General features: G+C 38.7%; 1 protein-coding gene across 2 annotated transcripts in view; it reads left to right on the top strand.

Annotated features, from left to right (window-relative positions):
- MKLN1 (muskelin 1) overlaps window positions 1–16,510 on the top strand; it is a 105,949-nt gene that overhangs the window by 26,512 nt on the left and 62,927 nt on the right. For both annotated transcript variants that reach the window (XM_085213313.1, XM_085213385.1), the window contains exons 5-7: window positions 3,849–3,958; window positions 7,802–7,994; window positions 15,722–15,799. In XM_085213313.1, the coding sequence (XP_085069439.1) occupies window positions 3,849–3,958; window positions 7,802–7,994; window positions 15,722–15,799 (381 nt within the window). The remainder of the gene's footprint in view (window positions 1–3,848; window positions 3,959–7,801; window positions 7,995–15,721; window positions 15,800–16,510) is intronic.

Below are 16,510 nucleotides of genomic sequence, written 5' to 3'. Positions count from 1 at the left end.
GCCAAAATCTGCCCTTTTGGACTTGTAGAGAAGGACACTTCAGAAGTTATTGTTATCAGTGAAGCTTGCATGTTTGGAGAAGGCGTTATTTAGTTCAGCAGTGACTTGCATAAGGCATTTGCTTTATAATTCTGAAAATAGCCAGGTCTGTACACAGCTACTAACAGCACGACACTGAGGGTCATTTATTTTTTTAAGGGGAAAGAGGAGAAATATGGCATGAGTGTATCTGTGAGAGGCTGGAGAAGAACTTCCAAAAACTTCCATTGCCCATATTTCAGACTGATAGGAAGCAGAAGAAATGAGTTCCTTCTCTCAGTTTCTGTCAAGAAGAGACTTGTGCTTCTTTCAGTTTAATTAGTTCAACTTCAGTTCCTTAACACTGAAATGCCCAGTTGTGGGTTTCTGACCTACTTGACAAGTAATTTCTGTTTCATGTAGCACCTCATTAAAGAGCTTAGGAAAGGGAAGGAAGATATTTATCTGGAAAAAATAGTGAGGAAGAAGCTTCTTAATATATGTGAACTTTTTGACTGTTTATTTTTCTTTTCTTTTTCTGGTTTCTCCAGGCAGAGATTTTTTTTTTTTTGTCCTTGAAAGCAGAAGGTGTTGTAAAGAATGATTGCTGTGAAAGAGTTGGAAGATGTGCGGGGTGTAATTCTTATGCCAGTCTGTTACTAGCATGGGATTTACTAAACTGAGGTTTTCGTGTATTAGAAATGAGCAGTGCTTTCTTGATGGATATTTCCTACGTTAATTGTATAGACTACATCTGTACTTGAGTTTTTTTAAGCATATGTTGTTTGTGTGACTGCTGTGTGTGGATGAGACACAGAAATTAGCTTGAGATATGTCTTCTAAATGATTGTACTGCTTAGCATCTAATGTTTTCTGTAGCATACAAGATGGCAATGTTTGTCAAGGCGTAACTTGCAATTATTCATAAATATCCCCTAAAATCGTTCTTGTGCAGATAAAAACCTGCTCAAGTGACCTAAATACATACCTTCTGCTTCTGTTAAAGAGGTATTGATTTTTATTTTATTACTATTTTTTCCTCTCTGTGGGGCACCTCTCTCTGTGTGGTGATGGTTCAGCTGGTCTGAACAGTTGTTTGCATTTCAGGATAGATTGCTGTAGTATATGCAGCCAAAAAAGCCAAGCTGAGATAGCTTTATGGTAAAAATTGAAGAAATATTCTTATGTTGGGCTTCAGGTTCATCGGCTTTGGTGGAAACATTTTTCTATTTCAAAGGAGTCTGTTTTTGTATGTATAGGAGGAGGGGAAAAAAGCAATATGGAGAAGAGTAGGCAGAGTAAGTTGTGGTTCCTGCAAATACATTGTAGGATAGAATCAAGCTGGGAAAGGCCACGGAGGTTATGTAGTCCAACCATTGACTCATCACCACGGTGCCTAGTAACCCACAGAGTGACCTCTTTGCCAGGAGTAGAAGTTAGATTAGTCTGAAGTTCTGCTTTGTGTCCTTTCCTAATATTGTGGAGTAACTTAAAAGATCAGACTCAGTTTTCTATGCCTATTTTATGCTAGGAAAACATTTGTTTTGTGTTCCCTGTGCATTTTCACTTGTGTCTTACTTAAAGTTATAATGTAGCATGGAATTCTTGATGTTAAAATCAGTTTTTCTGGGGATCAGAACAGTGAGCAGGACTGCTGAAAGCTCTCAGTTAACTGAGAAGAGGTGTTATTAAGCTGATAGTTTTGCATTTCTTGTGATTGATAAGGATAGCATCATTTCTGTGATTGTAAGAATAGCATCCTTACATTGCTGTTCTTATTTAGGATTGTGGTTGGCTACTGAGGTGAGAGGGTGAATTGTTGGTTGCACCAGGAGAAGCTGATTTAAGTTTTGAGAGCTGCTAAAAAGAAATATAGAGGTGGACTCCTGGTTTCTCATATTTTTTATTTTTCCTGGAAGGAGGTGGTAAAGCTGTAATATTTAAGTTTGGTTTTTCACCTCATTAACTCAACCTTAAGAAACTAGCCTCAAGCTCACCATCAGGAAACTTATGGTTTAAATCCATTTGAGGTGGTCTGTGGCTTGGTTCAGTGTTTCAGCCGAAGAAACTGTTGAACAGATTTTGATTCTTTATAGCTGAATGAATACCAAATTTAGCTTCAGTTTGGCCTGTATGTTCAGGTCAGAGGACAAATAAGAGGTTTTACCCATTCCTATGGTATCTGTCGGTCTGTCTTCTTAATATGAGGAATGCCTGGATTGTTCACTGTAACATTTGGAAGTTTGTTGCCCTCCCAGGGAACGTGAGAAAACAATCACGCTTCTTGTGTTTCTGTGCAGGGAGTGTAGTATCTTTTCACATAGAACATGCATCAGTTATTTTATCAGTTCTCATAGTCTCTCTGGTAACAACTTTAAACTTACTGATATGTTTGAATTTAAAAGTAGTAAGGTTTTATGATATTAAGATAAAACATCTGGCTTAGCTTTTTCTCTACACAAAAGAAGCTTATTGGGCAGAGTATACGTAATGTAGAGGACGGGTGATTTTCCTTGGCAATTGCTCTGAGATCATCTCACTTGCGAGTGTTGAACAATCAAGTAGAAATAAACTATTTGGGATGATTTTAAAATCATGAAGAATTTTATACTCAGAGTATCTTAGAGTCTATTCTAAAAATCTCTTCTCCTGATGACTGTTCCCAGAAGCTGATCTAAGTCCTTAGGTTTGTAGAAACACCTTTTAAAATTAAGAGTACCATGCATTTGAACATAGGCTCTGTGCCCAAACATATTGCAGGAAATAATGGATTTAACTTTGAGGTATGATTAAGCAACTAAGAATCTTTAACAGTAGCAACTTTAGAATGGATTTTGGGTTTCGCTTTTTCAGTGAGTATGTCAGAATACTCCTAGTTCAAGCAGTCAGTAATCTCATGGTACTTCCTAGTGGTTTGAAAGACAACTAGCAATTACTCTCTGGGAAGAATAGTTTCTACTTAAGGAAGTAGTGGATGCTGTGCTGTTGCTGGTAATGAATCATTCATCTCTAAATGCTATCTTTCCTGTTTATCAGTTATCGTCAAGTAGAAAGGATGCTGGAGAGGAAACCATTTGATTTCACTGAAAGTTTAAGGTGCACATAAAAACTTTTTGGGAGTTGGAATTGTTCTGAAGCAAAACCAACTCTTAATCAACAGGCTAAGTTTGATAGGTCAGTGCAAGGTAGATGTTACAACAGAATGGTAGAGGAGCCTTAAGTGAGATGCTGCAGTGTGTTTCACACTTAGTATGCTTGTCCCGATACCCAAATAAAACAGTATTGGCTAAAAAAGCTGCGTATGGTTAAGCTTTTTTTTTTTCTCAAGAAAAGAAAAATTAGATACAGCTTTTAAATTGGAAACTGACAGTCTTCCCTCCTTCTGTCCTCCACAACTTATAGACGTTACTAATTTTGTAAAATTCCAAATACATGAGCTTCTTGTCTTCACCATTAGGGAAAATAATTGTTGCTGACAAAAGTGGAAATAAATGCACTGTGAGAAGCAAATAGCATCTCTAGTGTCCATTCAAAGCTTTTTGCCTCCTAGTTGTTTAAAATGATAGCATTTTTGCTCTTTTACTTAAAGCAAGCTTCTGCTTTGTAATGATCTGTGTTAATGTTGTTCAGCACAGGTTGCTTTAAATGACAGCTTTAATATGGTGTGATAACTTTTCCTAAACTTTCTTAAACTAAAACTTCTATAGAGTCATAAATACTGAATTTTATTTAACTTTCAGAAGTGTACTGTTGAAGTAGTACTATGTATAGCCTGTTAGGACTTGTTTGGTATTTATGTGTCTTTTTTCTCCTTTTCCTTTCTTCTCCAGTTCCACTGTTATCCTGGGGACCTAGCTTCAATTTTAGTATCTGGTATGTTGAACTTAATGGCATTGATGATCCAGATGTGGTCCAACCGTGCCTCAACTGGTACAGCAAGGTAGGCCTGCATTTTAGGTGCCTGTTTGCTTGAGGAATTGTCATCTCAGAATCTTGTGAAGCTTCTCTTACTGGAATTATGTGACCTTTTCATTCCTTGAATATCGGCATTTGAAACAACAAACACACATAGTTGAAACTCAAACCACATGGCTGATTTTGACTTTGAGTCTTGTATCTGCAGCTTTAATAAAAGAAAACAACAAAAACCTGCTAGGTAGCATCACAAGAAAAACTGAAAGGAATGTTAAGTCAAAAGAGGACAGTGTGATTAAAGTGATGTTTGCATTGGAAAAGAAATAAGTCTTAAAGATTCCGCTTCTGTCTCTGCTTGCCTTTTGATTAGTCTTTCTTTTACCATACAGTTAAGCTCTTCTGCAGAGCTATGTGTGAGTCTGGAGGCATCTGGGTTAACTATGTAGCTATGTATGTTACAGGATATGGGTTTGTTTAAAGAGAATCCTCTTTAGTGTCTTAACTTGCTGCAGATCTTTGCACTTCTCATTTCCCTCCTAATATCATTCTGTTGAATATTCTGAAATTGAGGTGAGCTGACACTGCTGGACTGTGAGATGAGATGATTTATGCCATTTGTCATTTTGATGGACAGAAAGTTCAAGGGTTTCTAAACGTTATTTGTATAAGCTGTACATAATTGAGTACAGCAAGTGTTCTGTGGGAGAATGAATTAAAAACCAGAATTTATTTTAATGCTATTTCTAATGCATATAACTTCTCAGTAATACCATGTGAATTTCATGAATTGTTCCAGAAGAAATTCTTCCCAGTTGAATAAGACCGAGCAGCAGAGCATCATATCTCTGCTTCCAAAATGAAGAAGTCAAAAAGGAGATAGGCAAAAAGGAGAAGGCTGTTGATGGTAATATTGGGACTCCTTCCCCACTGTATGGTACTGCCAGTTGAATTAGAGCTGTTAGTATGGCCACAAGGTTTCTTTACTATATAATTTGTAAATATTTGCAGCAACATCACAGGCTTCTTCCTGGAGGATTTCTGAGCAGTTCTAATAGTCACAGAAGAAGCTGTTGCTGCTTTAATTGTAGAGTGTTATTTTGGTCATTAAGCTGCTAATTGCTGATGTTCAGTTAATAGAAGCTGCTGATGGTTTTCTGTGCTTCTTTCTCCTAACTCTGCACATGATGGTGTCTGTCATTTTTCACTAGTTGCAACTATGAGGTTATGATTTTTCTTTTAAATCTTTTTTTTGGTCAAGGACAGTCTGATTGTGTTGACATCTGTTTTGTTATGTCTTATCCCATGGAATCTACACTTCTCATGGTCTGCATATATGTACTTACAACTTCTTCAAGGAGTGCCAGCATTGTTCTTCTAAAGCTTAAAGCCCTAAAGCAACAAGACAGACTTAGTCATGACTGTTTGGATCAATTGCCAAACTTTTGGTGATCATTGTGTGTCAGTGTTCTCTTCTCCCACGGTCTGGAGAGGCGGCTGTTACCAAAGCCATGTAGGAGGATATAAGCTGACCCTTATGTGGAGAAGGGCAGCAAAGTTGTCTGTTTTTTTCCATTCAAAGTAGTGCAGGTATTATCCTGCATTTTCTTGGAACTCTGAAAGATTTGGAAATCTAATAATTGTTCTCTGTTGCCTGAGATGTCAGACAAGTAGGTTCTCCATGAAGTTGCCCATCCTTTTTGTTCTGTGTGCTTCAACCAAAAAAAATCTTCCTTTTCCTGGGGAAATAGAATTAGATGTGACACATAATAACTGGAGAAAAAAAAAATAAAATAGGTATTTTCCTCAGTTGGCTCTTCACTCCTTTTTCCTTACTGTTTAGTTCACATGACAGCCTCCTGCAGGCCTTACCACTTCAGTTTTACTGAAGAGTAAGCATACTGTGGCATCTAAAAAGTGGCAGTTTATGGATGGCTTTCATTTTTGTTTTTCATAATAAACAATGTAAAATATTTTTAATTCTAACTGTATATTTCACAGCATTAACGTCTTAGTCTCACGCTCTAGTTAAGTTTTTAACCAAAGTAATTATTTACAGATTCAGATCAAAGCCATTCTTTGATTTGTGATCTTTTTAAACTCGCATGACAGCATGTGAAGAGGAGCCTTTTATATACTTTTTAGACTTTTTTTTTCATAAAATATTTTTATAGTTAGCTTCTGTAGTACTACTGTGGTGTCAATCAAGTACCAACTTCTATATTACATCAAGTGGCCAACCTGCCAGTAGTCAATCCATGTTTTATAAACCGGGTTTATTGATCATGAGATGCTCAGTAGCAGTACACAAAGTCTATACTTTTAGTCTAATGGCCAAGTTGCAGGAGCTGAAGATGCAGAAGTTTGTTATTAGAGACATACATCTGTCCTTTTGCTTGCTATCCCTTGGAGCAACAAATAATGTAGGGTGATGATGAATGCAAGTAAACATTTGCTTGAAGTCAGTGTCTTAAGTATCTCTTTAAAAAAAAAAAAAAGATAAATCCAGCTGTGCTCCAAAGCTGTATTTTAGTTTTAATACTCCTTTGTCAGTGGGTTGCATTTTTATTGGTACGTGTCCTTGGCCTTTTTCATGTGGGCTGGGAACTGATTTTCTAAAAATGCATAGTTCTGCTTATTTGCAGCTGTATAATACTGATGGATTAAGAACTAAAAATATAGCACATGGCCGTGCTTCTTTTTAGCTGTGTTTCAGTTGTAGAGTCTTGCTACAGAGCTGTTATTTCAGAAGCACTAATTTGTTCTGAATGTTGGTGTAAGTTTTCAGGCTTTCAGAAAGATTCTGTTCATTTCAATTTCATACACTGAACTTTGAGCAGTGGCATCAGTTTAAGAATAAAACCTCTTATTTGTATTTTGATCGCTCTTAGAGGTGCTTAAGTTGGATTTGTTTTTTACCACACAAAATGATGTGTGTTAAAGATGAAAATCAAGAATTAAATATTTTTAATGCGTTAGAGCTTGGGTTTGAGGGATGTACATAAAATAAGTGGTTCTGGATGTCTGAGCTACTTATAAACATACAAATCTGTGTCACTTACGCATATTGTTAGCAGCTTTGAATATGCAGTGGATGACTTGGTACGTTAACTGCGTGAGCTGTAGTTCTTAAATAGAATTTACTACTTCCTCATATTTCTGTACCTTTATTTTTGATGCAGTGTGGGTTTCCCTAGCCTTTCTCACTCTCCCACAGTTGAGTGGGACACGGACAGCTTTGGCTAATCTGTAGTATGAAGGCAAGGGTTCCACTTTAAGACTTGTGTGGAATATTTTGAAGGTAAAATTCTGGCATGCGTGTAAATACTTGCTATCGTTGATCTGAAATCCTTGCAAACTTGCAGGATTTGTGGTTAGCTGTGCGTTCTGCTTTTCCATTGCAGGAGCGGTGGTCATTAAAAGTATTTATATTCTAATGTTTTTTTTTTTCCTTCTGCTTCTAGAAAAGCTGTGACCTACTTACTCTTCTAAATTATTTTGTTACATAAGAGTCATACAATCAAATTATGTAACGCTGATAGCGACGGCTTTTTCCTGCCCTGTATGCCGTGTAGGCCTCAAACAGCAGGACCAAGCAGATGGGGGGAAGTAATGGTCACTTTGGAGATCTGGGACACTGCAGTCTCTTCTCAAATTGCATTCATGATATGAAGCTGTATAACTTCTATACTGTTGAAAAGTAAACATCTGCGCAGCTTCTAATGTCTGTAATAGTGTTCTTCTGTAAGCTCTTAAGCAAGTTACCTGCAGTGTGTAAGAACCCATCTCCAGACTGATTCATAGGTAGATGCCAACAGTTCTAGTCCAAACAAAATCTGCATGTCTCATAGATTTTCTTGTGTTCCAGTAGTACCGTGAACAGGAAGCCATTCGCCTTTGCCTAAAGCATTTTCGTCAGCACAACTACACTGAAGCTTTTGAGTCGCTGCAGAAGAAAACCAGGATTGCTCTGGAGCACCCTATGTTGACAGACCTGCATGACAAACTAGTGTTGAAGGGAGACTTTGATGCTTGTGAAGAACTGATAGAAAAAGCTGTGAATGGTAAGACTCAGAGTTGGCTGGGGATATTACAAACTAATCAAAAAGACGTTGAAGCGTTACTGCTTACAGTATTAATGTACGTAACAGGAAAACAGTCTATTCCATGTGCTGTTTCACAGTGAGGTGTCCTATCAAGTTCCGGATTTTATATGCATGATGAAAGCTAAAAACTAATTCATGAAATAACTTATCACAACTACATTTGGAGCCTCTCTTTCCCTTGAAGATGACAAATCGATGAATTTAAAATCAGTAAAGATAGGTTCTTCATGGAAGTGGCTGGCAAACTGGAGGTGGACATAGCTATCAGAAGTAAACTGGAGTGATGAGCATAGAAAAGCAGCAAGGGAAACAGAAGCGTCAAACTTGTGTTCTCAGTAATGATCTTTATCATGATTTCTGGTTAGGACTTACCAGTTGGTGGGTATTTCAACAGAACTTCAGCTGTATTTGAGAATGCTTTCTTTGTGAAGAAAGTACTCCCTGGAGGATGTCTTAAGAGAAGTCATAATGATTGGAAGCAGAGGCTGTCTTCATTTACCGGTTTCTTTGTAACTACTATTAATTTTTTACTTGGAACCTTTCAACTTAGAAGCACTCTGTGTAAACAGCTTTCATCTCCTAAGATAGAGGAGATTTACTTTCTGTTGATAGAATGAGATACAAGAATTGAGCTTTTGCAGTGAAGTGTGTCTCCAAAGATCTGTGCAGTGGTTTTGGATTGCAATTTGATAAACACAGGTACTCTTGCCTGTGGGTGTCGTGCTTTTTGACTACGTGCAATTGCTATTCATGGAAAACCTGTACTGGCATAAGAGATCCTCGTGTCTGTGGAGTTGGAGACTAAGTGGACCAATGTAATGGGTGTCTGGCGCCAAAGGTTTGTGTTGGTGGTTTTGTTTTAGTTTCGTTTTAAATTCTGGGCAAATCAATCAATTTGAAATTTCTCTTAGAATAAATAGCAGTATACATGATTGATCACCTCTTTCTTGGTAAAACCACTGAAGTTGCAAGTGGTTCTTAGGATATGATAGAAATGGTAGATTTAAAATCAGCATCACAATGCTTTCATGAGGAAGCTGTTCAACAGAGCACAATTTTAGGGAGTTTACTGCAGCGGGCTGTCAAATGGCTTTCTGTGAGTTTTGACAGAAGACTTCTGAACTGTATAAGCAGAACAGCTCGACTCTGCTGTGTGCTGAGCTCCCTGAGCAGCTGCAAGCATTGAGCCTGAGAAAAGCCTGCATTCATCCTTGTCCCTTCTGAGTGCTGCTTGTCCTCCTGAGATGTAGAAGTGTTGTTGGCTTGGAAGGGAGTGTAAACAGCTTCCTGCAATGTAGAGGCATTCTTCAACTGGCAGGTTTCTGCTGAATCTAAGACCACGTGAGGGTTGTAGGAGGAAAGAGCAGTGGGGGGTTGTGGCTGGCTCTTGCTCTGTCGTTGCAGTGTTACTCAAAGAAGTTACTCAGAGGGAGCTTATGAGCCCACCGAACTGAGGCAGTGGGATGCTGTATGCTAATGATTATGATCTTGCCAAGGGATCAGTCTGTTGCCTTGGCTGTGGCTTCATCTCATCAGTGCTTAGAGGCTTTCCTCTTTCCACCTCATTGCAGACTGTAGTAGAAGCTACTTCTTGAATGGAATTTCACTAGAGATCTAGAATGTACTGAATAAGGTCCCTCAAAAACTGACCTTTTTCCACAAAGGCACTAATGACTTGAATGTTTGTGGCTTTGTTTTGCCCTGTTGCATATTAATTCTTTCCACCACATAATGCATAGCATGCTGAATTTATTGCATCCAGCAGTTTCCCCCTGAGACTAGAACTGAAGAGGTGCTTCTGGGCTTCCCCAGTATATCGAGAGCAAAATTGCTGTCTGCAGTGCTCAACTTTACCAGGTGTGGAAGTATGGACAAAAGACTTCCCTGGTAGAAAATTCCAAGTCTGGTATTGTACAGACAGATGGACAACTTGATGTGAATAATCCTCTTTCCCTTGTTCCTGTAATCGTGTCCCTTTTTAGAGGCTGGAGAACTTTGCGTCTCTTAAACAACCTAGAAAAATAGTGTGGTTTGTTTTATCACTCCTTTTTTTTGTTTTGTTTTGTTCCAGCAAGTACGGAAACAAATATTTATAGCAGCACACTATGGGTAACTTAGCAGGAGAGTCTCCAAGCAGCAGAGTGAAGTTTCCTTACTGTTTCTGAGGGACAGAATAATATGCATGAGTGTGTTTATATTGCTTCCTTTCAATCTAGCACCTGGCCAGCTGAAGTTAAATGTCAGTGTATGCATCTCCCATTGCTCTGTTGCTTATCCTTAATGATTCTGCTTGCCTTTGAATACATTAACCCGCCTTCCCCCTTCCCTTCTGCATTTCTTTTTGCTGTCTTCAGCTTTTGTACCCATTTAAAGCTCCCAGCACCCTTCAGTGTGAAGTGATATCTATCTGAAGACACTGAGGCTGCATCCCATATTTTCTGTAAGCTGGCAGAATTTGAACTGGGTCAATCCCTGCTCAGGACAGTGTGTGCCCTAGCCCTTTGCTTGGTGGCACTGGTGCTCGTGTTGCCACGTGGTAAAACAGGTCAGGGAACTGATTCAGCTACAACGGGGGGACTAAGGGCAGGAACTAAAAACATGAAACTGCTGCTGAAAGAGCTTGTCCATGGTTATACCAGTTGACTGTCATAAGGCAAGTAGCTGAACATACTTGGTATCTCACAGCTGGGTCTTTCCCTTTCTGGCTGTTTTCTAGATGTTTTCAGTCTTCAACACTTTTTCCTACAGTATCTGCTCCCCGTGGTCCTCTGCAGTTACCTGTCCTTGCTTTGTTCTCGATGTCCCTGAAGTGCTTCTGTTTGAAAAAGGCTTGTTTGCACCCATCACCTCACTTTCTTGGTTGCTTGGCTGTGCAGTCTCCTAGCTTGCTACTGAGTTTTGAAGGTATGTGTTGTAACTGAGCTCTCCTCTGCGTTTTCTTGTCAAATAGATGCAGATTAACTTTAGTCCTGTGTATGGTGAGTTAGTGTAGTTGAAGTGTAGAGTTAATTGAGATAAGCAGATTCTTAAATTATCCCTGTTACGGAACAGTTTGCTCTTTGAACAGACTGGACATGAATATTTGAACTGCTGACTTCTTGCTGATCTGAGAGTTCATTGCCTTAAAGGAACCAACAGAGTGCAGTAAGATTGACAGTGATACTGCTTGCTCCGTGCAGCCTAAGATTTGATTTGCAGGGGCTAATATTTGCAATGATAGGTGTTTAAAAAGTGAAATGTGATACATCTTTTGTAGGCTATTTCCATAGGCTTAATCATGTAGAAAAAGTGTAGGTGGTCAAGAATTAGTGCTAGCAGAGCTAAACTCTTGTTCTTTTGCATTGCTAATGGCGAACGCTGTCTTCCACCTCACATCACCAGATGATTTCTTTTGAGAGCTCAGTGGCAGGCAGCCACACTTTTCCCGCAGATTCTTTTGACTTGTGCATTAGACTTAGAAAATGGGCAAATGGAAACTCTGGCAGCTGTCTGACTTCCGCTCAGAAATAAAAGGTTCCTTAAATCTCAGCTGGTTCACAGACTTGGTTCAAATGCTTCACATTTGGATTCATTCCTATAGCTTTCAACCAGCCTATATTGAAGAAAAAAATCTGCTTAGTATTCCTACAGAGAGCATGAGGAGTGCAAATTACTTGGTGAACTGGTTGCAACTACTGGAGGCATAGAAGGCTGCTTGAAATTGATTGAAGATCTGCTAGTTTTGCTGCATATTAGTATTCCAGGGACCCATTTGTTCCTTCTGGCAAATCTCTTATCTGTACGCAATACATTGTCTATCTGCTGACACATTGGCCCCATACGATGAATAAGATGGTGATTTACAGCCTGAAGGCTCAAATGTCTCCCAAAACTTGGGGTGTACAGGAACATCTGTATTCTCCTGGAAGCTGTTGACAAGCACCACTTAATTTTAACTTCAAATACTTCGGAGTTCATATTAGAGAAATTACAGGCTGGTTTGCTGCTCTGTGTTATACTGGGATAGATGGAGGAAAGAAGCTTGCTAGGGATTCAAGGCCTATAGTAAGTAGATCACAGAATTGTGGAATCCTAGGGGTTGGAAGGAACCTCCGGAGATAATCAGGTCCCACCTCCTTTACAGTAGGCTGCAGATGGTGTGGTATGATGTACAGTGGTATGGTTTCTGTAGAAGCAGGTATCTTGTAGAAGAGCAAACCTTGCATCCTGATTGGTTTCTCTTATTAAGAGGAAATTAAGAGGATGTCACAGTTTCGAGGCTTGAAAATTCATGTTTTCTTGTTGCTTTCACACCTTAAGGAAATTACATGGTGGCTGGACTCTTGTCTGATCTCATCTTTTTCTGCTTCAGATTTTGTTTGGAAGCATTTTCTGACTACAAAAACTTTATTTTATTTTGTTTTACAAAGAAAAACATTTGAAACTGTAGAATCCCCAACAAAACAAATCCCCGAACTCCAGAAGTCATGGACACAATGTTGAAGTTTTTCATACCATTAATAGTGAACAGATTTCACTACTTCTGGCTAGAGGTGCGTGTTGCCTAAAATTCAACTTAGTACAGCTTTCACTTGTTTCTGATCAGCTTCACAAAGTTAAATATTTTGGTCTGCGGTGTTTGTTTTAATTCCTTCTGGATAATGTGTAATTGATGGACAAAATAAAGCCTTCAGTTACCAGATGAAATTTACTAGGTTTAACTATTGTGAAGTTCATGTTGTTACATCCAAAATGCGTCACAACTTGTTGCAAAGTGTTTGTAAATAGTACAAAATAAAAGTACCATCTTTGGCTGCAGTTCTACAAGTAAACATGGACACTGAGATGAGAGACCGCAGGACCTAAGGAAACTACTTCTTTTAAAGGCTTGCACTTAACACTTTTTCTACAGTGAGCTTGAAATTTATTTTAAACTACTGATTCATTGGAAACAGCTGACAAACATAAGTAGGCCTGGATCTGATCTTCAGTGCCTTGCAGAAACTTTAGAGACTTTTTGGTCAGCAGCTCTATCCTGGCAAGAGACTAGAAGAGTGCTAGAAGTCTGGCATCAGATACAGAATCCACCTAGAAATCCTTTTTTTTTTTTTTCTTTTTTTCCTCTTCTCCCTGTGATGTCAGACAGGTGGTGATTCAGCTCCCAAAACAAGCTGCTTCTGGTTTGCGGTGCAAGTAGAATGAATGTGGAACTGCTCCCAGCAGAAAGAAACATTTCTGGGAAGCGAGCTGGAGTATTTCCAAACCAATGTCCCATGGAAGACAAGAAGCATTATTAAAAGAGGCTGAAAGCACAGTAGGGGAGAAGTATCATATCTTGACAAGTGCAGCCTGTGGGTGTTGAGCATGGGAGAGAGGTTAAATCACCCTTTCGGATCATATGTGGTGTAATTCATCCTCTTGAGCTATTTATGTCCAATTATCTATTGGCTGCCATAGGGATGAATACAGTTTTGTCTTTGTACTTAAAGACTGAAAAATGATAACCAAGAGGCTGAATTTCTATCACGGTTTGTGGCTAGAAAAATCTGACTCAGTATGAAATTGCTTACAGTGCATACGTTTGTTCTATTGGCTTTTCTGAATCAGTATTCATGAACTCTCAAGCCTTTTATGTTCTATTCCACCTTTATTAATCCTGAAGAAATCTGAGTAACAGTCCCAGTCTTAAAACTGAAACAAGCCATTCTATGTATGGTGAGCGGACTTCTGACTTTCCTCAATTACCTAATACTAGGAGAGCTGATGTTCTTGTCTGTAAGACAGGTAAGAGTAAAATCTGCCCTGCTTCAACAGAGTAGTAAGTCTGAAAAACTTACAGAACAGAGTTGGAGAAAATTGAAAGCAGTTTTGTATTTTAAGACTAAATTCAGTACCTTTTAGGAACTCTTGAGTGCCTTTAGTTTTCCTGCTAGGTGGTTTCTAAATTGAGTATTCATATTCTCCCAGGAAGTCCTTGCTGGCTTGAGTTTTAACTAAAACCTGGATTTCAGTCATGACAAAGTACAGGATGCAAGGAAATGCTCTAAAATATCCTCTGAATGTTGTGTTATTACTCTTACCAAAGATTCTTACCTTTTTTGTAACTAAATAGGTACATGTGTGGTAAAGAATGATCTTTTTTTTCCCTCTGTGCCCACCAAGGGATTTGTATAAATAAATGGAGGCATTCACAGTCTGTTACGTTCTTACCTCAAAGCCACAATTACTGGGGTTGGAAGAACTGAAAAGTATTACATAGAACTTGGTAATTTCATTTTTTTCATTTTTTCTTCCTCTGCTAAGGAATGTAAAAGTGATTCCTGAGCTAGTTGGCTAAGTCTGATTCTAGTGAAGAGCAAAGCTGTTAGGAACACGATGAAGGATTTCTGAATGCATCCTACCCTTGACCGAGCAGCCTATGCGCAATGTTCTGTTTTATTACAAAGCCATGTAAATCTGTCATTGGAATTCTGAGTCTGCTTGTGTTAGTTATTATAGCACTAGCAGCGTAAAACTGGCTGTCTGAACTCACTTTTTTTTTTTTAAGTACTGTATAAATATGTCTTGAGATGGTGGAGTAATGGGTGGGAAATAGGCAGGTGGGTGTTAAGAGAAGCAGCGATCAGGAGACTGACCACTAGCAGTCTAGTAGTTTGATATACATGCAGAAAGTTAGGGAGTTTTTTCTTAATGAAGTCATTTGAAGACTGATACAAGTTTCTCTCAGTGCTTGCTAAACTCTTTTCAGACCGAAGAAGAAATTCAGAAAATATTTGTCTAGTAAACTCATGACACGTGTAGAACACAATTAGGATCTGACCTCTTGATGCGAAGCAAATTGTCTGGTAGGTGTATAGAGGGAGAGAAGAATGCCCATGGAATGTGGCTAGAGTGCTGCAAGTTACCGCTGCTTCCAGAAATGCTGTAGTTGGCATATCTGGCCAGTGACCTAATGTTTCTTCTGTTTCTCTTCTTGTTTAAGTCTCTGAGGAGAATGTAAGCTATTATTTTGTTTCTCATCCAATGCTCAGTTGTCTTGTGTTGTAGCTTTTAATTTGCTTTTCTTTTTCAGGTGAAGCTCCAGAGATACTATCTGACCTAGTTTTGAATTAGCATGTGTTAAAATGGTTGAATTTGACATGCATTGGCAACTTCTCTTTTGATTAAATAAGGGGGTGGGAGTCTATTCTTAACTAAATACACCACATTGGAGATTTACAGATGATTGGCATGACCTGGCAGACAGACTTTGTTCATTGACCTTAGTGAGTCCTCTTCTTATTGTAGTGCTTCCACATTAAGTTCATTAGCAAGTTTAACAAATTAACTTCTGTGTAGATAAATTATTTAAAACAAAGACATCATAGAGTCATTAAGGTCATCTAGTCTAACCATCAACTCATCACTACCATGCCCACTAAGCCATGTCCCTCAGTGTCTGCAAAGGACCAACAGAAAGCACTTTCTGACTTTCTGGGGTGTGCATGTGACTCAAACACTTGCAGTACAAGGTCATTGCCATGACAACATGTCAGAGGTTATTAGGGAGGTAGTGGAGCCCATTACCTCATGGGATAGTCCTGCTTTGCTGACAAATGGGCATACCTTTTGGAAGAATATACTGGGTTGACTGCTTTAGGTTTTTTTTTTTCTTTTGCTATGGTTTAAATATCAGCCTTTTATACAACAGGAGTTTTGTTTTGCAGATGGTTTATTCAATCAGTATATCAGTCAACAAGAATACAAACCTCGCTGGGGACAGATTATCCCCAAAAGCTCCAAAGGTAAGGATTTTTCTGAAGCTATAGCCCTCATACCACTCATTCTTTCATGCTCCTTTCTGGATATAGAGCTAGACATCGATGTAAAGAAGGCCTTTTGTAGGACAGCTGTTCTGGAGAATGGTATCATCTATGAAGAACTTGCCATTTGTCTACAAATCAATGAAATGTAACTTGGTCTCTGGTTGAATAAGGAATGCTCCGAGAACACTAGCTGTCACTTCAAGGATAACTAATCATTTCACAAGTAAAACTCAGACTATAAGTTACCTGTAGGACTGTTTAGTGTGTGGAGTCATCTTAAAGGGAGATGTACAGCTAAGAGTGGCAAATAGATGCTTTATCTTTACATGGAATATTTCAGACTTGAAGCGTATCTTTTGAAATCTTCATCTATTATACAGTAAATCCAAACTGCAGAATCTACCCCAAAATATTGACTACAAAGGACAAAAATGACTGTTGTGCAGCAACTGCAGGATTCAAAGGGCCAATCACCAAGCATGGAGCCCCATCCCTAAACCTCTCGGGGAAGGGTTATGTATGAATGTAAACAGACTTATCTTCCTGTAGAATATGGATTATCTTTCTAATATTGCTTCCCTGTCCTGAAAAATTAAAAGAAATCTGAAGTGGCTGGAAAACTACTTTAATTGGACAGTTGGAATTCCCTTATGTGAGAACAAATAAGAGGTGCAAAGCTAACTGTTATAT

This window comes from Meleagris gallopavo, chromosome 1 (genome assembly GCF_905368555.1).
Source record: "Meleagris gallopavo chromosome 1, MGAL_WU_HG_1.1, whole genome shotgun sequence".
Taxonomy (NCBI): Eukaryota; Metazoa; Chordata; class Aves; order Galliformes; family Phasianidae; genus Meleagris; species Meleagris gallopavo.
Note: the sequence above shows the minus strand (reverse complement) of the source record. Positions and strands in the feature narration are given on the sequence as shown.